The 19,480-nt window shown below is 39.7% G+C and overlaps 1 protein-coding gene across 1 annotated transcript; it reads left to right on the top strand.

Annotated features, from left to right (window-relative positions):
* The first annotated feature begins 2,117 nt into the window (after window positions 1–2,117).
* Window positions 2,118–6,406, top strand: LOC134003629 (urotensin-2 receptor). The gene is made up of 2 exons (XM_062442885.1): window positions 2,118–2,831; window positions 6,029–6,406. The coding sequence occupies exons 1-2, from the start codon at window positions 2,118–2,120 to the stop codon at window positions 6,404–6,406; spliced, it is 1,092 nt and encodes a 363-aa protein (XP_062298869.1).
* The last annotated feature ends 13,074 nt before the right edge of the window (window positions 6,407–19,480 follow it).

Raw genomic sequence — 19,480 nt, 5'->3', positions numbered from 1 at the left:
GAGAGAGAGAGAGAGAGAGAGAGAGAGAGAGAGAGAGAGAGAGAGAGAGAGAGAGAGAGAGAGAGAGAGCAGGACACATTTCCTGCATGCCTCTCTCTTGCCCGTTCTCTCAGTCTTCTCCCTCCCACTTTGGGCTTCTGAGCGAGTGTGCCTCACTAGCAACATGCTCCCGTCTCTCTCTCCCTCCCTTTGCTCCCTCTCTACCTCTGGCACACACACACACTGTCTCTCTCTCTCTTACGCTCTCTCAGTCAGAGAGGGGATTCTCCGTAACCAGCTGTAGCTTAATGTGATCCTCACTTCTCATCATCCTTTCATTGATTGTCTTTTTGAATTTTTTTTTTTCTTTTTTTCCTCTGAATTAAATTTCTCTGCTGCCGATGTCACAGCTCACTTGCAGTGCGTGGATGCTACCAAGGTGCACAGAGGGGTAGAAGGGAATGGAAGATAACTTTTACGGCTGCTTTTAGTACACCTTTCTGTTGAATCTTAGACACCCTGCGCTTGTTTATTTACTGCTTGGGAGACAAGTCAACAATGAGGGGATTTTTGTTGTAGTGGATGACTCATTTAGGTTATTTCCTCTCAGGAGACTCCTGGATACAGATTTTTCTTTTCCTTTTGTTCCACCTGCATGTTTCACCTCTCAGACACTCTGTAGAATCTGTTTGGACTTTTATGGAGTGTGAAATTTTTGCAGTAAGTGCGAAGTTTGGAGGAGCAAAGTGAGACAAAGCATGGCTGATGGAACTGCAGCTGAGTATTGAACCCTTCTGGCCAGGGAGGCAGCCCAGGTAAGACTGTATATGAATAGTTTTATTCAAGTCATTTAAAATTCCCAGATTTGTAAAATACCAAGAGATACATTTATAATCATGTGCTAAGGGCTGTTGTGATTATCAGAGCATACCAGACAGGTCTATTAGTGAGGGCTGAAATGTAATATTAACCCTGTCTGACTTCATCTATGCCCCTGGTGGTTTCGGAACAACGTAAGCCTTGTTGTCCAAAGACAAAATACTTTCTCAGTGATTTCTGTCTGAGTCTTGACAACTCGGTAATCGCCACAACAAAAGGAGACTTCTGTGACTGAGTAAAAGTTAATTGTGTTACTTAGACAGTTGCCTCAACTATGATACATTTGGCTCTTTTAATTTTTTTAATGAACGTCCAGGGTGTGTGCATCTCAAAAACTTAAATCTTTTAGCTTTTATACCCTTAGACAGTGAGGATACATTTCATCATCGGCCCTCTGGAATTCTGCTGACGTAAATCATACTCATATTGAATATTACTCATTAACTATCGCTCTCATTTCCATCAGAACTGACAATCACATTAAGTTTTTCTGCGTAATATTTTATCAGCAATCAAAATACGATCTTCCGAATATGTCTTTCTCATGTGCTTTGCTGTCATTTTGTTAAATGTTTTCCAAACCAATCTTTGAATCAGACCGGGGCACTCCTGTTCACAGTCAGTTGAGACAGCTGTGCCACACACTATTAGAAAACCTGGGGTCAGAAAAAAAACACTAAGTGTTTCATAACTTGTCGAGTAACCTCATTTCATGACAAATTTAGAAAAAAACTTGTGCAACCTGACAATAACAAAGTTCATGGTGTTTTTTTAAAACGGCAAATAACATTTTAATTCAAGTGGTATGAGCTCATAGCTATTTCCGGAGCCGCTTTCAAAGCCATGAGTAAAATGAGCGATTTCATTTTCCTCGCTATAAATGTCGGTCATGGTAGTTCTCCACCTCAGCCAATATGTAAGCAGAAGTACTTCAACTGAAAGATGCAGAGTCTGCAAATGTCTGTGTAGCAGATATGGGACCTAAAAGAAGCTTTGCATTAAAAGAAAGCTAATTTAGTCCTGCCCTAATGACTTCTTCTCTCACATATAGAGAATATAAATGAACTGAATCAGGCCAGAATAGTTTCTCTGACTATAATATTTCCCATTACCTAATTTAACATTTACTTTCATTTAAGTAATAGCTCAACAGTTAGTTGAAGTTAGAAGATAAAAGCTGAATAAAATGTGCCTTTTTTTTGTTTGTTTAGTTGCCACCCTTACGCTTTTTTTTTATGTCTCTTCCCACCCATTCAGAGATGACCACAGTGTCCATGGAGCCTGTAGGAGTTCTGGTGGAAAGGGGCGCCAATGCAACTGACCCCCCTCTGAGCTCACATGAAGACACAGCTGCCATCTTCACCATTGGCATCATCCTCTCCATCATGTGCCTCGTGGGAGTCTCAGGGAACATCTACACCCTGGTGGTCATGTGCCACTCCATGAGGACTGCGGCCTCGATGTACATCTACATCATAAACTTAGCTTTGGCAGATCTGCTGTATCTGCTCACGATCCCATCTGTTGTCTGCACGCACTTTCTAAAAGGATGGTACTTTGGGGACGCAGGGTGTCGGATTCTGATCAGCATGGACTTCCTGACAATGCACGCCAGTATCTTCACGCTGACAATCATGAGCACGGAGCGCTACTTTGCGGTGCTCAAGCCGCTCGACACAGTCAAGAGGTCTAAAAGTTACAGGAAGGCCATTGCTCTGCTGGTCTGGGCTGCTTCTCTCATCCTGACGCTGCCAATGATTGTGAGCATCCAGCTCATGATGGTGGGAAACAAGGCTATGTGTCAGTCCACTTTGTCAAATGTTTCCTACAAGGTTTACATCTCCTTCCTGTTTTGCACTAGCATTGTCGCCCCAGGACTGATCATTGGCTATCTCTACATCCAACTTGCCCGGACTTATTGGGTTTCACAGACTGAGACCTTCAAACAGACCAAGAAACTCCCCAATCAAAAGGTCAGTGCATCATAAGCATTGCATTCTGATGATGATCAGCTTTTACAATTAACATGTTGAATATTTGCATGTACGTGTTCAATTGCTTGACAACCCTATTACGAACCCAACCCAAGGGCTACAAATTAAATAAGAAAATGCATTATTTGTAATTGCTGATTTGACGCCCTTATTGAAAGGATGACATCATGTGTGAGTGCTTTCCAAAACCATTTCAAATGACTGTTGCAAAAATGAACCTGACACCTCTATACTTAAGATTTGGTTAGGCATCGGACTGACTTGGTAAGGGTTAGGGAAAGATTGTGATTTCGGTTAAATGAACTATTTGATTAAGACTGGGGAACATTTGTGGTCACGTTAAATAAACATTTACTGTCAGTAGGAGAAAGGAAATGAACAGAGGTCCCCTGTGTAAAAGTTTGACCTCTGAGGACTTTGTGGCTCTATAACAATATCTAATGTGGTTGTTTTTCTTGGGAGGACAGCCTTTCCAAATCAATTTGGGGCCCGATTCTCAGGTCTCATTTTTTGGTGGCTAGCATCACCCTAGACCATGTCCCTCATGTCTAATCCAATCTGTAACTCAAGTGGAGATAGACCCAGACACATCCATCAGGTCAACCTGATGAATAGGCAGGAACCACGCTGCTTTACAAACCACCACAGACATTCCACTCACCAAGACTGTTGATTCAGTCATACTCCTCATGGTGAGTTTTAACTCCTGCAGGGAGGGGTCCTATTGTGTTGCCCATAGGCTTGTCACATTCTTTTTCACAGCTATTGTGAGAGCGTCTCTTTTGGCAAGAGTTTGCCAACATCTCTGTCATCATATCAGATAAACAGTTGCTATTTAAGAGTATGCTAATGGAGTATAGCAGAACCTGTTCAGCTCTGAGCTTTCAATCCCCTCCCTGCTGCTGCTGCAGGTTCTCTGTTTTCCATTCCCCTCTTGCTCTCTGCTCACACTGAGACAAAACCCATTGCAATTTACTTCATAGCAGGGTTTTTGTTGAGTTTATTATTCATATCGTTGCGATTAACAATGTGGCAAATGTTGCCCTTCCGTTGCATTATAGGCTAGTTATATGTTTTACTTGTATCTTGGAGAGGAGAGAATGCACACTGTTCAACTTTCAAAAGCGCAGCAGGAATAATTAAACCTCTCTGTCCCTACTACTGCTGTGTAGCTGTGGATTCATGGATGGGATCATGCTGGGATGAGAGGAAGGGTTTGATAAACCATCCTTGGATTCTCTGACAAAAACCATGTACACAAAATGTATAGTGCATGGATCTTTGAGGATGAGTCATCAAGACAAAAGAGCTCAGTCCCAAGGCTCCAGCTACTTTCAGAGAACGAAGGTTATGATAATGTCACTATTAATATGGTAGGATGTACTATTTGCTATATTTAACTGTCAGACCGTCCTCACCATAAAAGTATAGTGTAGGTCTAAAATTCAGGCTGGCATTCAGGCTGGCAAGAACAACCAATTGCAGACCATCTAGCAGACTTATTAATTATGGCCTGGAAAAATGACGCAGTTCAGATGATGTCAATATAAGGTGATTTGATTAGATGATTTTGATTTTCCTCTTGTTAGGAGGAGGCAGGTCTGGTTGATGGCTAGATAGACTGTGGACTGTGCTGCAGTAGATTGTTGTTTGCTTATCGTCTCCAACCACAAGTCGAGATATTTTCTTAAAAATCATAATGTGGTGACTGCACTCTTACTGTTGCCATGATGACGAAGGTTGCATAACTTTAAGGAAGTATAATCCAAGTTTCAAGAGATCATTTGAATCCAAATCATGATGTTTCTCCAACCCTAACCAATTGTTTTTTTGTACCTAAACCTAACCAGACCTTAACCACAGCATTGTCACAGTATAAAACATAATTATCTTGTAATATTTGTAATGTGTAATTGTTTTTGAGTGCATTATTATTAGGGGTGTCACGATTCTCCAAATCCTCGATTCGATTTTATTTCCTTTTTTTTGGGATCCTTTTAGCACAGATGCCCATGCCATTTTTAGACTAATCATGAGTGATATAATCTCCATCAGTTGTTTGCAATGTACCACACTAAGGCCTTACTGTCAAAATGAAATAATTTAGTAGCAATATTATGTAACAATAACTTGTTTCAGTAGTCAATTGGAAACTTACTGTAAACAAAAGAATAGTGAACCTTTTTTAACTGCAGTGTGCACTCTTCATATTAGATGATATTCAAGTTCACAATAAAACAAAAACTAAATTAAAACAGCCTAATGTCCATAAACATCCCTGTACAATTAAGTGTGTTAACTGTCCTAACAGTGTCCTAACTGTATCATAACAGGAGCATCTCTGGTGCTACAAATACCCCTATAGCGCTAGTTATTGCTTTCGTGCAGACATCCCAACTCCGCCGCATATTGACAGCGGCTCCCTGACACTCACAAATGAGACACAATCTCCCAGACTCTGCAGCGAGCGAGCAAGAGTGCGTCTGTGCGCACGCATGTGTGTTTGTGTGACTATCAGTGCAGCGCGTGTGAGAGCAAAGTGTCCTGATAGCTCTGAGTTGCTGCTTATTAGACCAATCGCACCCCCACCGGACCAACAACCAGTTCTAGTCCGGTTGATGTGTCTCCTCTGTCAGCGGTTGCCATGGTGTGTTTTTACCGGCTGCAGGTTCAGGTTAGAGGAGGTAATGTTGACTCGCCACATTTCAACACGTGTCTTTTTTCCCCTCTTGACTCGCCTGTGGGATGTGACTTTGTGGGCGTGGCTACATCCTTGATTCCTCCTTTGATTTCGAAGGTCGAGATCGTGAGGTCATTTCGATCGATATTCGATTTACAATCGAAATCGTGACACCCCTAATTATTATGGCCATTGATAGTGTAAATGTAACTTTAAGTTGTTTTTCACAGCCTGAATTTTAGACTATATGGTTTTTATCAGGATGTGTTGATAACTGTCCAAATTTGATATTTGATCCTCAATAAGACAAAACTTTAGTTTTTCTAAACTGTCTTTATCTGTGTGTAGTTTGATCTTCATGCATACTGTTATTTAATAATTTATCTCAGTATCCAAATGATTACATTTTGCAAGGAATTAGACAGTAATGCATTACTACTGGGTGCCAAACCAAGTGAAATCTGACACTCATCTCCATGGTTCATTTTCTCTAAAGGTGCTGTACCTGATTTTCACCATTGTGCTCCTCTTCTGGGCATGCTTCCTGCCCTTCTGGATCTGGCAGCTGCTGGGTCAGTTCCAACCATCACTGTCCCTCTCCACCAAAGCCAAGCGCAATATCAACTACCTGACCACATGTCTGACGTACTCCAACAGCTGCATCAACCCATTCCTCTACACACTGCTCACCAAGAACTACAAGGAGTACTTGAGGAAGCACAAGCGGTCCTGGACAGCTGGCAGCTACTTCAACAGGAGAAGTCGTTTTCAGCGTTCACCACGCAGGTCGCCGTCATCCAGCAGTCAGCAGTGTACCGAGAGCTTTATGCTCACACACACCGCCTCCCTGCGTACACATAACAGCAGTTTGTGAGGTAGGAGCATATATTTCTGACTATCATTTCTATTTTTTTCACTATGGAGCTACTACACCCTAAGACTTCCTATTCACACAGCCCAGTGATACAGATTTTTTTTTTTTTTTCTTTCATCTAACAATTATGGCTTATAGCCCTGAGAGCCACAGGATGTTTTAGACTGGTGCTTTGTTGGAGTTTTCTATCAAAGGAAGGTCTTGAGATATACTATGTGATTACAGATGGCACTGATTTGCGGCCCTGTCTGTTTGGGCTTCCTACTTCCTGGTATGCAGCGTAAACATGTCCATATGGGACAACTGGTGACTCTCGATGTTTATGTATGGAACTGGGTGAGCTGGTGAAATATACTCAACAACAATAAATATTCAATTGCATGGGAAATGAAGACGGTTTAGAATGGCAGCTTGATTTTTTAATCAAACTCACAAAGATCATTCATCAGAAATTATTTAACAATCTTCAGTTTTCTCACTCCTATTTTCTACAGTTCGATAGCAGTGTGCCACTGTACTACTGTGAGTTAATAGGCCTACATCAAAACCATGTAAGCAGTATAGTGTAACTAAATAATCTATTACTGTCCTCCTAAAAGACTAGTAAATGGGCCCCTAGGGCTGAACAGTGGATTTTGTTTATATCAAAATCATGAGTTGAAAGAGTGGGATTTGAAAGTCACAATTTTAATAAGGACTTAAAATGATTGACAGTGTTTTAATGAGGTGTACAAGTGAAAGTCTGACAACAGTTGATTTCTTTAACTACAATGACAACTGTCACTATCAAAGTTTCTCAGCTGCAGATAATTAGTATTGATTCATCCCCTCATGCCAATTTTAAAGAGGACGTTAGCAGGTAGCTCGGTATAGCTGTTTGTAAATCACAGACAGCTGGTAGATATAGTTGTAGGAAGCTACCAGTTAAACTTTAAAGCCCATTATAGCGCCATTTAAAAAAAACTCTGAATCAGTACCTCTTGCACTCTGTCTTTTGAAGCTAACCTTAACGTTAGCTTAAACAGCTGCAGTGCAGAGCTGTTGACTGATGGGATTTTCAGTTTTATATCAAACATTTTCCATCTGTTAATATATATTATGCCGCTTTTAAATGTAATACCTTAATAAATCTGAGCTGACTGCCGTCTTTCTTAGCTTTCTATACAAAGCTAAGCAATAGCAGTACTAAGAAGCTGACTTTCTTTAATTGACCGTGGGAGAATCTCAACAACAAGCAATTGTATTATTTGTATCTGCTTCTATTTATGTAAAAAAAAAAAGAAGAATTGCTATTGTGGGAGTCCACTTGAGTAGTTTTGCATGATGCACTGTTCGAAAAACTCATTTATTTTATACCTGACATTTGTGCAGTCTCTCAGTTCAGCCTCTGTCTCTTAACATGCAGCTTTAGCTCTTGTCTCTGTAAGGAGTTGTTTTAAGTTACTCCTGATGAAAACCCAACAATACCTGCTTTACTGCCTCATATTAAAAGCTTTTGAATGATTAAATAATGGAATTCTTTTACTGTAAAGAATTTATTGGAAATGAAATATGTACATTGTCAAATTAGCAGAGTAGATTAGTGGCTGCTGTTCTACAATAAAAACTGTTTTACACATCAACATATGGAGATATTTGGAGCTCTTTGTTCAGCAGATGAGTTAGAAATAATGCAAGTAGGAATAGTACAAGTACAAACAGCCACAGTGATGATGATGTTTGACAAAGAGTTGCAGATGACCAATGCCCCCCACTTTGCCCTGCTGTGTAATGGAAAAATAATCCCAGCGTACCAGCTCGATTTGAGTCATGGCTTGATGTGATTACCCCCAAAACAATGGAAAAATGCCTTAATCTTAGTGGAGTGGAGCATTGAATGTGTGTGCTGTGCATGGAGCAGAAGACCATATAAAGATAACCATTACAAGTTGATATCAGCTTGGGCTGAAAGTAGAAAAAACTGTTTTAAACTGAGTATTCAGAGCGGTCTGAAGCCAGTGCTTTTTGCTTGCAGGAATTATTTCTACATATGTTCACCTCGTTATTTGACACTTTGGCCATTGTTGATTATTTTGGTACTCATAGTGTACCCAAAGACCAGGAATCAACTTCCATGCTCATATGTTAAACTGCTTGTTAAATGCTTTTCTATCTCTCTCTTCCACTGGTAAACTTTTTTTTGAATATTTCTAGTTTATAATCATAACTAAATACATTATTAATATATTACAATAATGTGGCAGTTGCATATTCCAGCTCAACTTCCACAGCTCAATCATGAGGGATAGTCCCAAGATATTTTTATTGCCTCAAGAAAGCTACAAAGTTCTCTATGACTGAAATATTATTCTTTATAGTTGTTATTTTACATGCCCTCAGGAACCCTTCTCCCTAAGGTTTCCATTTCATTTTATTTAACAATATGAATGTCATATTCTACTAGTAACCGTCAGGAGGTTAAGTTTAACAATTCTGCTACTTTATTCAAGGACTGAATGGTGGCTCTGGTATGAAAACTGTTTAAAGTTAGATTTCTTTCGCAGCTTGCTACACTTTTTGAAATACACAAATGTATTTTGTATGTATGTATGCATGTGTCTGCCATCACTGTCTCATATATTAAATAGGTTTTTAGTGTGAGGTCACAAATGTTCTTTGCCGAGTAAGCTGGAGGACTGAATCACAGTTCAGTGAAGGGGAACAGAGGGTGAAGAACAGGGCGAGGGGGGAAGGAGTGAGCTGGGATGGGGTGGTGTGGCTGGAATCACACACACAAATACACACACACACACACACACACACACACACACACACGTACGCACTTAGACTTGCCACTTAGAGAGTAAGGTTGCACACCCGTTTATCTATCTTGCAGTGAAAAAGCCTGCTGACATACTGCAGATCTTTTTGCTCTTTTGCAGATGTTAGTATCTGCTAAATAAATGATTAAATAAATACTTTTAGCACATGGATCATAACTAAGTCCAGATTGACACAGTAGGATATTATAGCTGAGTGTTTACCCTTTTTCCCCAATAACCTCTCCAATGAAACTAGACTATTTTATGTCCCACAATAATATCACTTTTCATTCCGATTCATCCCACAAGAGGGAAAAAAGAAGGGAAAATCCAATATTTACAGTCCCTTTCATAACTTTGCACTTGCACTAATATATCGGTAGTGCTTTACCCTTGATTACTGGGTGGTGTGTTTCCTGGCTGCCTGCAGAGAGAGAGTAGCAGTGAGTCATATATTACTACTCTCTGCCTTGGAATACAATGTGCTGAGTGACACCTACCATAATTCACAAGGGCAGAGAATATAGCTCCATATTTGTGCCTGCACACGCGCACACACACACACACACGCACAAACACACAAACACATTCACACAGTGTGTCTCCGATACACTCAGGACCAAACTCAGTCCGAGAATGTGTGTGTGTGTGTGTGTGTTTGTTTTAGCCTTACTAGAAGCCATCAGTTCACCACTATGGCCCTGTTCACACCTGGCATCAACAGGCCAAATGGATTCTTGTGGATAGAGTACACACGAAACACGCTATCTGATTTCCATTTTAGCCCCAAGAGTTTTGATTTTTGTCTGCGTGCCAAAATATTTGCAAACTACCTCTTCGTCTTTTAATTTCCAGCAAACCAAGCAAGCAACAACACATTTGGGCTTTGCAAATGGAAATGATTTACGTGTTTATTTGCATATAGAGCCGGGAAGTGATATCTAATCACAAGTGGTCACTTGAGACACATGTGGAGATGGATTCTAATGCCAGGTATGAACGGGGCCTGTGATTCAGACTGAAATATCTCAACAACTATTGGATGGATATGCAATGAAATTTTGTACTGACACTGAAGGTGACCAGAGGATAAACCCTACTGACTTTGGTGATCCCCTTACTTTTCATCTAGTGCCACCAGCAGGTCAGGGTTTTCACGTATCCTGTAAAATATTTCAACATCTACTTAACCTCCTATGACCCTGCGTCCTCATATAGAGACATTTACATTTTGGGTTTGTTGGTCCTTATACTTCATTCTGAAGTAACTAACTCGTTCGTACACATTTCTTTGTGCCACCTAGTGGTGACAAAAGCACAATACATCAATCAGTGGCAGGCATCTTGGCCAAGTCAATCACCAGCCGATCCCCAGACAAAAGTGGACCAGGTACAAAACCTTATCAAATTTTATCGTTGAAACTTGTTTATTTATGCTTAATAATGTTTGTAGTTTGATATGCTAAACAAATTTGACTCTTTCTAGCAATAGCAACAAGCTACGACACTGCTAATCAGGAAGTAGTTTGAGGACATTGGGACATTATTGTTAGTGCAAAGGGAAAGTTTAAATGTAAGGAAATAAATAGTTACATTGGTCAATTAATTGTGTTATACAGTAAAATAAACCCATTGTCCCCATATTAGGGCATTCAAAAACTACTTCCTGTTCAAAGATGATGCTTAGTTTTCGTTCTTATCAGGTCATACTTATCCCAAATATCTAGGAGAAATTAAAAATGTACCGAACAAAAGCTTGGGTCTCAGGAGGTTAATAGATTGGCACAAAATCTTAAAGGTACATTCATGGTTGCCTCGGGATGAATTGTACTAACTTTGGTAAACTTTGGTGATCTTTCCTCTACTGACATTATTATGTGAACATTTCAAATTGCCAAATACCTTCAAAAATAATGAAATTGAGGTTGTATTCAGTGTTAATTGTCAAGTGTTGCTAACACACTATACTGGGATACTACAATACCAGTGGTACAGTCGACTGCAGACTTTAGGTCTTGTTTAATGGCACTCTTTATTTTCTAAAGAAAGTCAAACCTCCAACAACACTTGTAACATAGACCAAGGTGTATAAGCTTGTGGTCTTCATCAGGGTCATCATAAAATCACAAGTTCTCTTATACTACAAGTGTTGCTGGAGCTTTGACTTTCTTCAGACCTTTTTCCTCTTCCATGAACCTTGGAAGTAAGTGAAGTTGTGCTAGAAACCTTCGTCCTGTTTCTGCTCTACTCTAAGAACAAGTTACTCTCATATAAACCTAAATGACTTTGAAGAAGCCCTGTTTATCAGTTACACTCTGAAGGTCATTGCTCAGCACAATCTTCCTCTTAAGCAATCACGTTCTAATGTGCTTTGGATTTTAACTAAGCCAGTTGGAGTGGGGCTTCAAATTGCTGTTTTAATCTGTCAATGACAATACACAGTGCAAGCTTTTAATTATAATGACATATAAACAACATATGTACCCTGAAGAAACACAGCATGACTTTACAGCTATCAGAAACTTGGCAACCCACCAGCTGGATAATCCTCACATTTGATTTCATAGCGAGGGACATGAGAGACAAAACAAGGAAGCCATAACATCAAACTGAGACTCTGGATTGATTTCATATAATCTTACTGTGGAATTACAGCCATCGTGGTTAAATGACCTAAGGAGACAAGATAGGACTGGTTTCTTTGAGTGTGAAGCTATAATATAATTTGTTCTTTCTTTGCAAAGTAAAGAATACATATTAATTATCCCTGTAACATAGATACATCTTTAGCTGACTAATCAAAATGTATAAAACCAGTCAAATCACATCTATTTCCACAATGACATTCTATTCATTATTAAATTGTTAACCATGGCATAGCAGCAGCAAAACACACCCCTTCCATCCTTCCTCCCTCCACCCCCCCTTCCTCAAAGGCTACCTCACACTTCACTCTTCTTCTGCTCATTTTGGAAAGTGGTGCATACAAAGGCTGGCTTACAGAAGCTGGTTTTAGCACAGTGCCTTTTGGAAAATCAATTTTAGAATAAATTGCCTATTGGAAAACTCAACTGCTCATGAAAATTGAGCTGTAAGAAATTTTACCTTTTTTAGATTATTTAAAACTTCTACCTTTCTTTCATTTTATTGGTTTCCACACACGTCTTTCTAGTAATTGGTGGATTTTTTTGTTGTTGTGAAAGAGTCCCTTAATGGTGCGTGAGCATCGGCTAAAACTTTTTTTATTGCCAAATTCTAGAGTGACCCATAAATGTTTCCCTAATAAAAAGTTGCAGGCTAAACCCATGAGTCCACATAGTGACAGCTGCCTGGCAGGCTTTGAGGAAGTGCTCTAAGTCTTGATGCAGGCTGATAGCATCACATGCTTACTGCAAACCTAGCCACACCAGGAAGCAGCCAGTGGGTGCAGGAAATGGTAGGAACTGAGCATTTTTTGCCCTCACTGTGGAAAACACGTTCTGTGTAGTCTAGTTTTACAAGACTGCGGTTTTATATTTGCCGCAGCAGCGAGGGCATATGGAATCTCCCGTTCCACATGTCTAATTATTCCATACATATAAAAGATGAATATTCCCCCACACACGCAGGTCTTAGATTGTCCTGAGATGTGCTGTTAAAGAGTCCCAGGAAATTAACTGGGATAAGAAGGAATGAAGACACCAGTTTAGAATCCTTTGAATTGCATGTTCCTATGTATGGAAACTTTGTGCACCCACATCGGTTATCTACAAAAAAAGATTCACAGGGGAAGGATAAAAAAAACACCACAGTCTGAGCTTTTACACACAGTGTAACATTCACATAATCTGTGCCTCTTTGATTATGAATAACCGCTACTGTTTGTTGCATGTTCTCAAAACATAGCCATATATCTTGCATTTTCATTGTCATAGTGACACATCTAAATGTTCACCCTTTTCCTCCCAGATAAGGAGAGGAAATTAGTCAGCAAGGGATGTGGACATTTTATTCAAAGAAAAGATTTTAAAGTAATATTTTTTCATTGTCAGCCTTGCTGGAATAGAAAAAATAGATAATTCATGCAAAAATGTAAAATGACTACAATAGAAACACTTCTATGCAACATAAACACTTGATTTATTCATTTTAAAGTATTACTTTCAGTGCTTTTAAAGGAAGAATTGATTGTATTAGCTTTAGGGAACAGCAGGCAACAGCTCTCAACAGCTATTGGATGTATGACCAAGACATTTTGTTCAAATATTCATAGTCCCCAGAGGATGATTCCTACTGATCTTGGCGATCTCGTGACTCTCTGTTACTGTATATGAAAATATTACGCCACCAACATGTCAGCAGTTTTCTATTATTGAGTATCATATAGTCATATATATATATATATATATTTTAATACCTTTTCTGAAATAATACCCTAATTACAGGAGAAGTATATATATCTTGAATATATAAAAATCTTTAGAAGGCATGGACCTATCTAGTCGCCTCTCTGTCAGCTCTTTGTACACCTCTGTAAACTTTGTGTATAACATTGAACTATGAGTCACTCATTCGGAGAGGGAAAAGGTCAACTCATCAACTCATCACTTAGCTCCTTCCGACTCTACTAGATGGACAGGTGAGGTTTTTTAAATTTAAACACTGGAGTAAACATTGAGGAAAGGGTGAATAAACAGCAGCTGCGATCCTGACCACATAAACAAGCAAGCACCATCTCTACATCCATCTCAATATCAGAGGGAATAGCGGGGTAAACGTAGAGGGATTAAACACTGGCTGCGGTCCCGGACACATGGCTCTTCTGGGGGAACCCGACCCCTGGATGGCGACCTTTTTTCCCTGCTGCGGTCAAGAGGAGGTGCCAGGTACACTAGGTCAGTGCAGAGGGGGCTCAGGAGAAGCTTCTACCCGTGGGCCTCTGGGGTCCTATATGAGGTCACTGCCTAAGACTGCAAATTGAAGGACGTGACAGGATTCAATTTCATTGTGATTATACTGTGACATTACATGTGACAAGTAGAGACTGATTGATAGCATTCTAGAAAATAGAATCTTTCATCTTAACCACTTAATGGATAATGGATACTTCAAAGTCGATCAGTGGTTGGCCATAACACATCCAACCATTAACAAAACCTGTCCTAACTGCAAAATCAACAACATTCCCATCCGCCTCAGCTTTACTTTGTGTCTGGTGCAAAGCATTTAGCTGAAAGCAACGCTGTCCCCATATACAGCGTCACAGAGCTGCTATGGCATGGTTGTAGACCATAATCCTAGTTTTGTCAAAGTTAAATAAATATGGTTGTAAGCGTAAACCATCCAATCTATCAAATCATACCACTTTGTACATGTTCATAGCCTGTGCATGAAGCAAATTGTGCCCATAAATTCCAGAAAGTTCAAAAGACTGAGAGGCCTTGACCACTATTAGATCTGGCTGTGAAATAATCATTCTCTCACAGACCAGACATGCTCGATCTTTAATTATAATTGCTTTAATCCCATGTCTAGAGCTGCACAAGTCAGCCCCACTTTAAAGCCATCCTCATCTGTCACAGGCTATGGCAGAGCATGTTATAGTAATATCGATAGAAGAGTCATTAAGTTGATTATCATATTATAGCCTTTTCCCATACAGCTTCCATCTCAGCTGCCAAATGGAATAGCAGTTGGACTAAGGGTCTTTTGGCAGAATCCAGCAGAGGTCACCTCTGTAAAGGTCATCCAGAAACACACATATACTATACACACTAACTCTAGAGGATTATTGATCTCCAAGCCATATAACTGAAAGCTGTTTTCATTGACGTGGCTCATTTTGGGAATTGGAAATGGGAATAGCTCTTATCACAGGTGATAGGAAGCTTTGCTTATAACAGATATATGCTGTATTGTCTAGGAAGGTCCCCACTGTGATCAATAAGCACCTTAGCTCACCCTTTACTTCTGTCCTACAAGATTGTATAGAGACTGGGAGTGATTGAGTGCCCCCTTATCTTAGCAGGGTTCACTTTAATGTTACAACCCTCATTTAGAGAGGTCTTAAGCTGATGAAACATAGGCTTTTCTGATGATTTATTGCACGTCAATGTATTACATATACCCTTTTTCTTTTGTCACACTCCTTTAGGCTCATTTGATTAGAACATATAATATTTTCATTTTGCTCTTTTCCCTCTCAGATTCCAGTCAGACGTCTCTTGAATGGAGAATGAATGACATTTTGTGCCAGGTTTAGCAAAGTAAGCAAGCATGAGGAGAGTTCAGAGTTTTGGGCTTTAAGCGTAATTTATGAAACTCATACACATCAATTTTTTTAATTTTCTGCATCTCTACACCTTTCATGTGACTTAACCAGTGTAAGGGCCTGCTGCTGCAGGGCATGAATTGTAGTCATCCAGTTTCCAAATGCAATTAGCAGTCCAGTTCAGGCCCTGTAGAAGCACTTTTCCTATCCAGTAACCTTTGAGTAAGCTGAAGGGCCGGATTACCCTTTTAGGGGGTCTAGGGGCATTGGACCCCTATTGATACCACCCTACCTCCCACCTTCTATGCATTGTATATGTACCCCATCGCCTCCAAGTTCCCATCAAGTACAGTGCATACAATACAGGGCAGATTTGTGATTTTCCCAAATACTTGGAAACCAAACACAATGCCAGTATAGTTTCAAGTTTCAAGTTTCAGGTTTCAAGTTTATTTTATTTATATAGCACTTTAAAAAGCAAACAGACTTTGTACCAAACTGCTTCACAAAGACAGACAATAAATAAGCATACACAAGCACGAAAGGATCAAAATTAAAATAGAACAAAATTTAAGCATTTTAAGTGTAAAACCCAAAAAAATCCAATAACCAATCAAACAGTTTAAATAAGTCTGACTTAAAAACTTTTCTTTTCAATGAACATTTCTCTTCCTCCTCCTCTGCTTAGTTGTGTTTTGATCTGTTTTGTTTCCTTTTTTTTCTTGTCTCTCTGTAAAGCGTCCTTGGGTTTGTGAAAGGCACTATATAGATTTAACTTATTATTATATATTATTATTTAAAAGCCAGAGGATAAAAGTGAGTCTTTAGATGCTATTTAAAAGTGTCAACAGACTCAGCCTGTCTAACATCCTCTGGCAGACTGTTGCACAGCCGAGGGGCCGCAACAGAAGAGGCCCCCAGACTTTTTTTTTTCGTGAGTGGGGCACTGCCAACATGCTGAGATGGGAGGTTTAGGGTTAGGGTTAGGGTCTGTTGGTTAGTAGATTCTACAATTAGTAGAATTTTGAATGATATCCTGTAATAAACTGGGAGCCAGTGTAAGGATGCGAGGATGAGGGTGATGTGGTCTCGTTTTTTTGGATCTTGTTAGTAACCGGGCTGCAGCCTTCTGGATAAGTTGTAGGTGGGAAATGGTAGATTGAGGGATACCATGGTAAATTGATTGATTGCAATAGTCCAGACTGGATGATGTTAATGCATGAATTACTCTTTTGAGGTTTGAGGGTTTGAGCAGTATACTACTCAGCTCCAGGTGTTTAGTTGGAAGCAAATTGTTTAATACCAATTTATGTGCACATAATATGGACTAAGATAAAGTCTGAGGTTACAAGAAAAATCCCAATGTTTTCCATCCTGGGTCTTATTCTCAAAACTTTGTCCATTTTGGCTAAAAAGTGCAGTGCAAGAAAAAACAAAAGTGCATTCTAAGTGGATCGATCATATTGGGCTCTTAGATCATTACCATTCCCTGTGCCTTCAGTTTGGATTTGAGTGGGTATGTTTGCTCCAAAGGTTTGTGCTTTGTGTGTAATGGTACTTCACAATCGCCACAGAGCATATGAGACAAACTGATTTTGAACTGCCCATGGAAGTATTTGATAAAGCTATGCTTTCTGTCTAGACACAGTATCAGAGTGTCAATTCTTGATTAAAAACTCTGACTTCACGGTCTACTTTTCTCTCTTTAGAGCAATTTTCTCTGAATGTGTCACACCCTGTCTCTGGTCTCTCCCTGAGATGCTGGAGTCAGTTGGCAGAGCCCTGAAGCTCAATCCTGCCCTTGCACAGAGTGAAGCGGCTCACTGATCACTGGTTTATTAATATTAAGCACATTGTGGTTCAAATTTCACCAAATTTGACATGACAGACCCCTTTTTCCCCAGCAATGCACTTGCCAAGTGTGGAGTCGATCGGCTGAAGAGTTCAAGACATATGCGAAGGACACACATACATACAGACGGACAGAGATTCCTTGCTTTATATAGAGAGAACTTTGCACTTGCCACCTCCATTGCAGAGATTCAGGGGCTACAGCCTCCTTAAGCTTTCTAAATAAACTTTGGTTTGACATAAATCATTTCAAATTCTTTTCTCTGCGTCGGACCAAAAATAAACAGAAATTAGCGTATTGGACTGGCTGTTGCAGCTAAGTGCACAGTGATCTGCCAACTAACCAAACAAGCTATCTATTCATATGCAGTTGTAGCATGTCCTGAGAGCTGAGCCAGTCAGCATCATTGATCAGAGCTGCGAATTCATTTTTTATTGTCACACAGATGGCCTCGATTTTCCAAGTCTGACATCAACTAGGATCACTCATTTAACACATTCACCACCATTCAGTTAAGTATTTAACAACATAACACTATCCGTTCAATTTGGGTTTGATCACCATAAATGAGCTGAAGTGCTAGATCTTCACAAACTTCCATATTATGAATTGCCAAGTTGGGTTTTCCAGTAAAAATTATGACTGTGAAGTTGGCTACTTACAAGTCAGAACCTCATAATTACAGTAACTCCGATGTGACATGGACGTGGCCTCGGCAGAAAAGGTTTCCTCCTCAGAGGAGTGACAACAGGAACATAACTGTTCCTTGAGTGACGCTGTCTTGTGGGATCACTAATTAACATTAACATATTATAACATTTTTAGCTCTTTTATGTAAAATCAAAAATGTTTGAAAAGCTTCAGGGGGCCTAGGGGGACCTAAGGGATCTGGGGGCAGTTGCGTGTCTGGTAATCCTGCCTTGGTAAGAAGGTATCAATCAGAGAGATAGGTAGGTAGGGAGGTAGGTAGAAGAGTATAGATAGATAGATAGATAGATAGATAGATAGATAGATAGATAGATAGATAGATAGATAGATAGATAGATAGATAGATAGATAGATAGATAGATAGATAGATAGATAGATAGATAGATAGATAGATAGATAGATAGATAGATAGATAGATAGATAGATAGATAGATAGATAGATAGATAGATAGATAGATAGATAGATAGATAGATAGATAGTTAGATAGATAGATAGATAGATAGATAGATAGATAGATAGATAGATAGATAGATAGATAGATAGATAGATAGGGTGTGAACTGTATGGAAAAACTTGCTGTAGTGTGACAGCATTAGTGCAGTATGCCACACTAATACAGAGGGAAAAATATATTAGTCCCCTGGCTGCTGCCTCTTTTTCCAAGTGTTTGGGGACACGGTGGCTTTAGTGATAGCAAGCCATTCCTTTAGCACTTTAAGCCCTGGTTCTCTCATTGCATGCAAAATACCTACATTCCCTAAAGGTCAGGAGGTGTTAGCGGCAAAATGGAGGCAAATAGAGATAAGAGTGAGTAGAGGAAGATAGAAAAGGTGAGAGTATGGTATAAATTTGAACAGAAAGATGGGGGCAGGTAAGCTCTTTTAAAAAAATTTGTTCTGCTGTTCTCATGTCGTGAAAACGAATGATATAAGAAATGGGGAGGCAAAAAATAAATTCCTTGACAATACATGAAAATGAATGAAATATCTGTGTCAGTGAAGAATAGAAAAGCTGGAATTCTATACATAGATGGGAGACTTTTGAGTGATGAAGCTATAAGAAGAATATGGATTAGAATTGTGTGTGAGTATTGATGTGGGTGTGTACGTGTGTGTACGCACTGAGCGATGTGACTGACCAAAGACAGCTGTGTGTGTTTATAGTCCTCAGGTCCTCGGCTGAAACACATGCTTGTAAATACTTATCCTCTGACCCTGGACAAAAGTGTCTGGCATCTGCACACAATTTGGCATCCCTGACTAGGAGGGGGGGCATTAAAACACAAGCAACATTAAAAATCAATGCTTTGCTGATTCGTGTTAATCCAACTGCACTGAATACCTCTGAATCCTGCAGCTAGCATATTGTTATTGTCTCCCTCTTCCCGTTTTGCCACAGAAGAAGAGGATGATATAGCTCAAAGGAAGGTGCTACAGAACGTTCCGATGCAGATGACCGTGAC

The sequence above is a fragment of the Scomber scombrus genome, chromosome 21, assembly GCF_963691925.1.
Source record: "Scomber scombrus chromosome 21, fScoSco1.1, whole genome shotgun sequence".
Lineage (NCBI taxonomy): Eukaryota > Metazoa > Chordata > Actinopteri > Scombriformes > Scombridae > Scomber > Scomber scombrus.
Note: the sequence above shows the minus strand (reverse complement) of the source record. Positions and strands in the feature narration are given on the sequence as shown.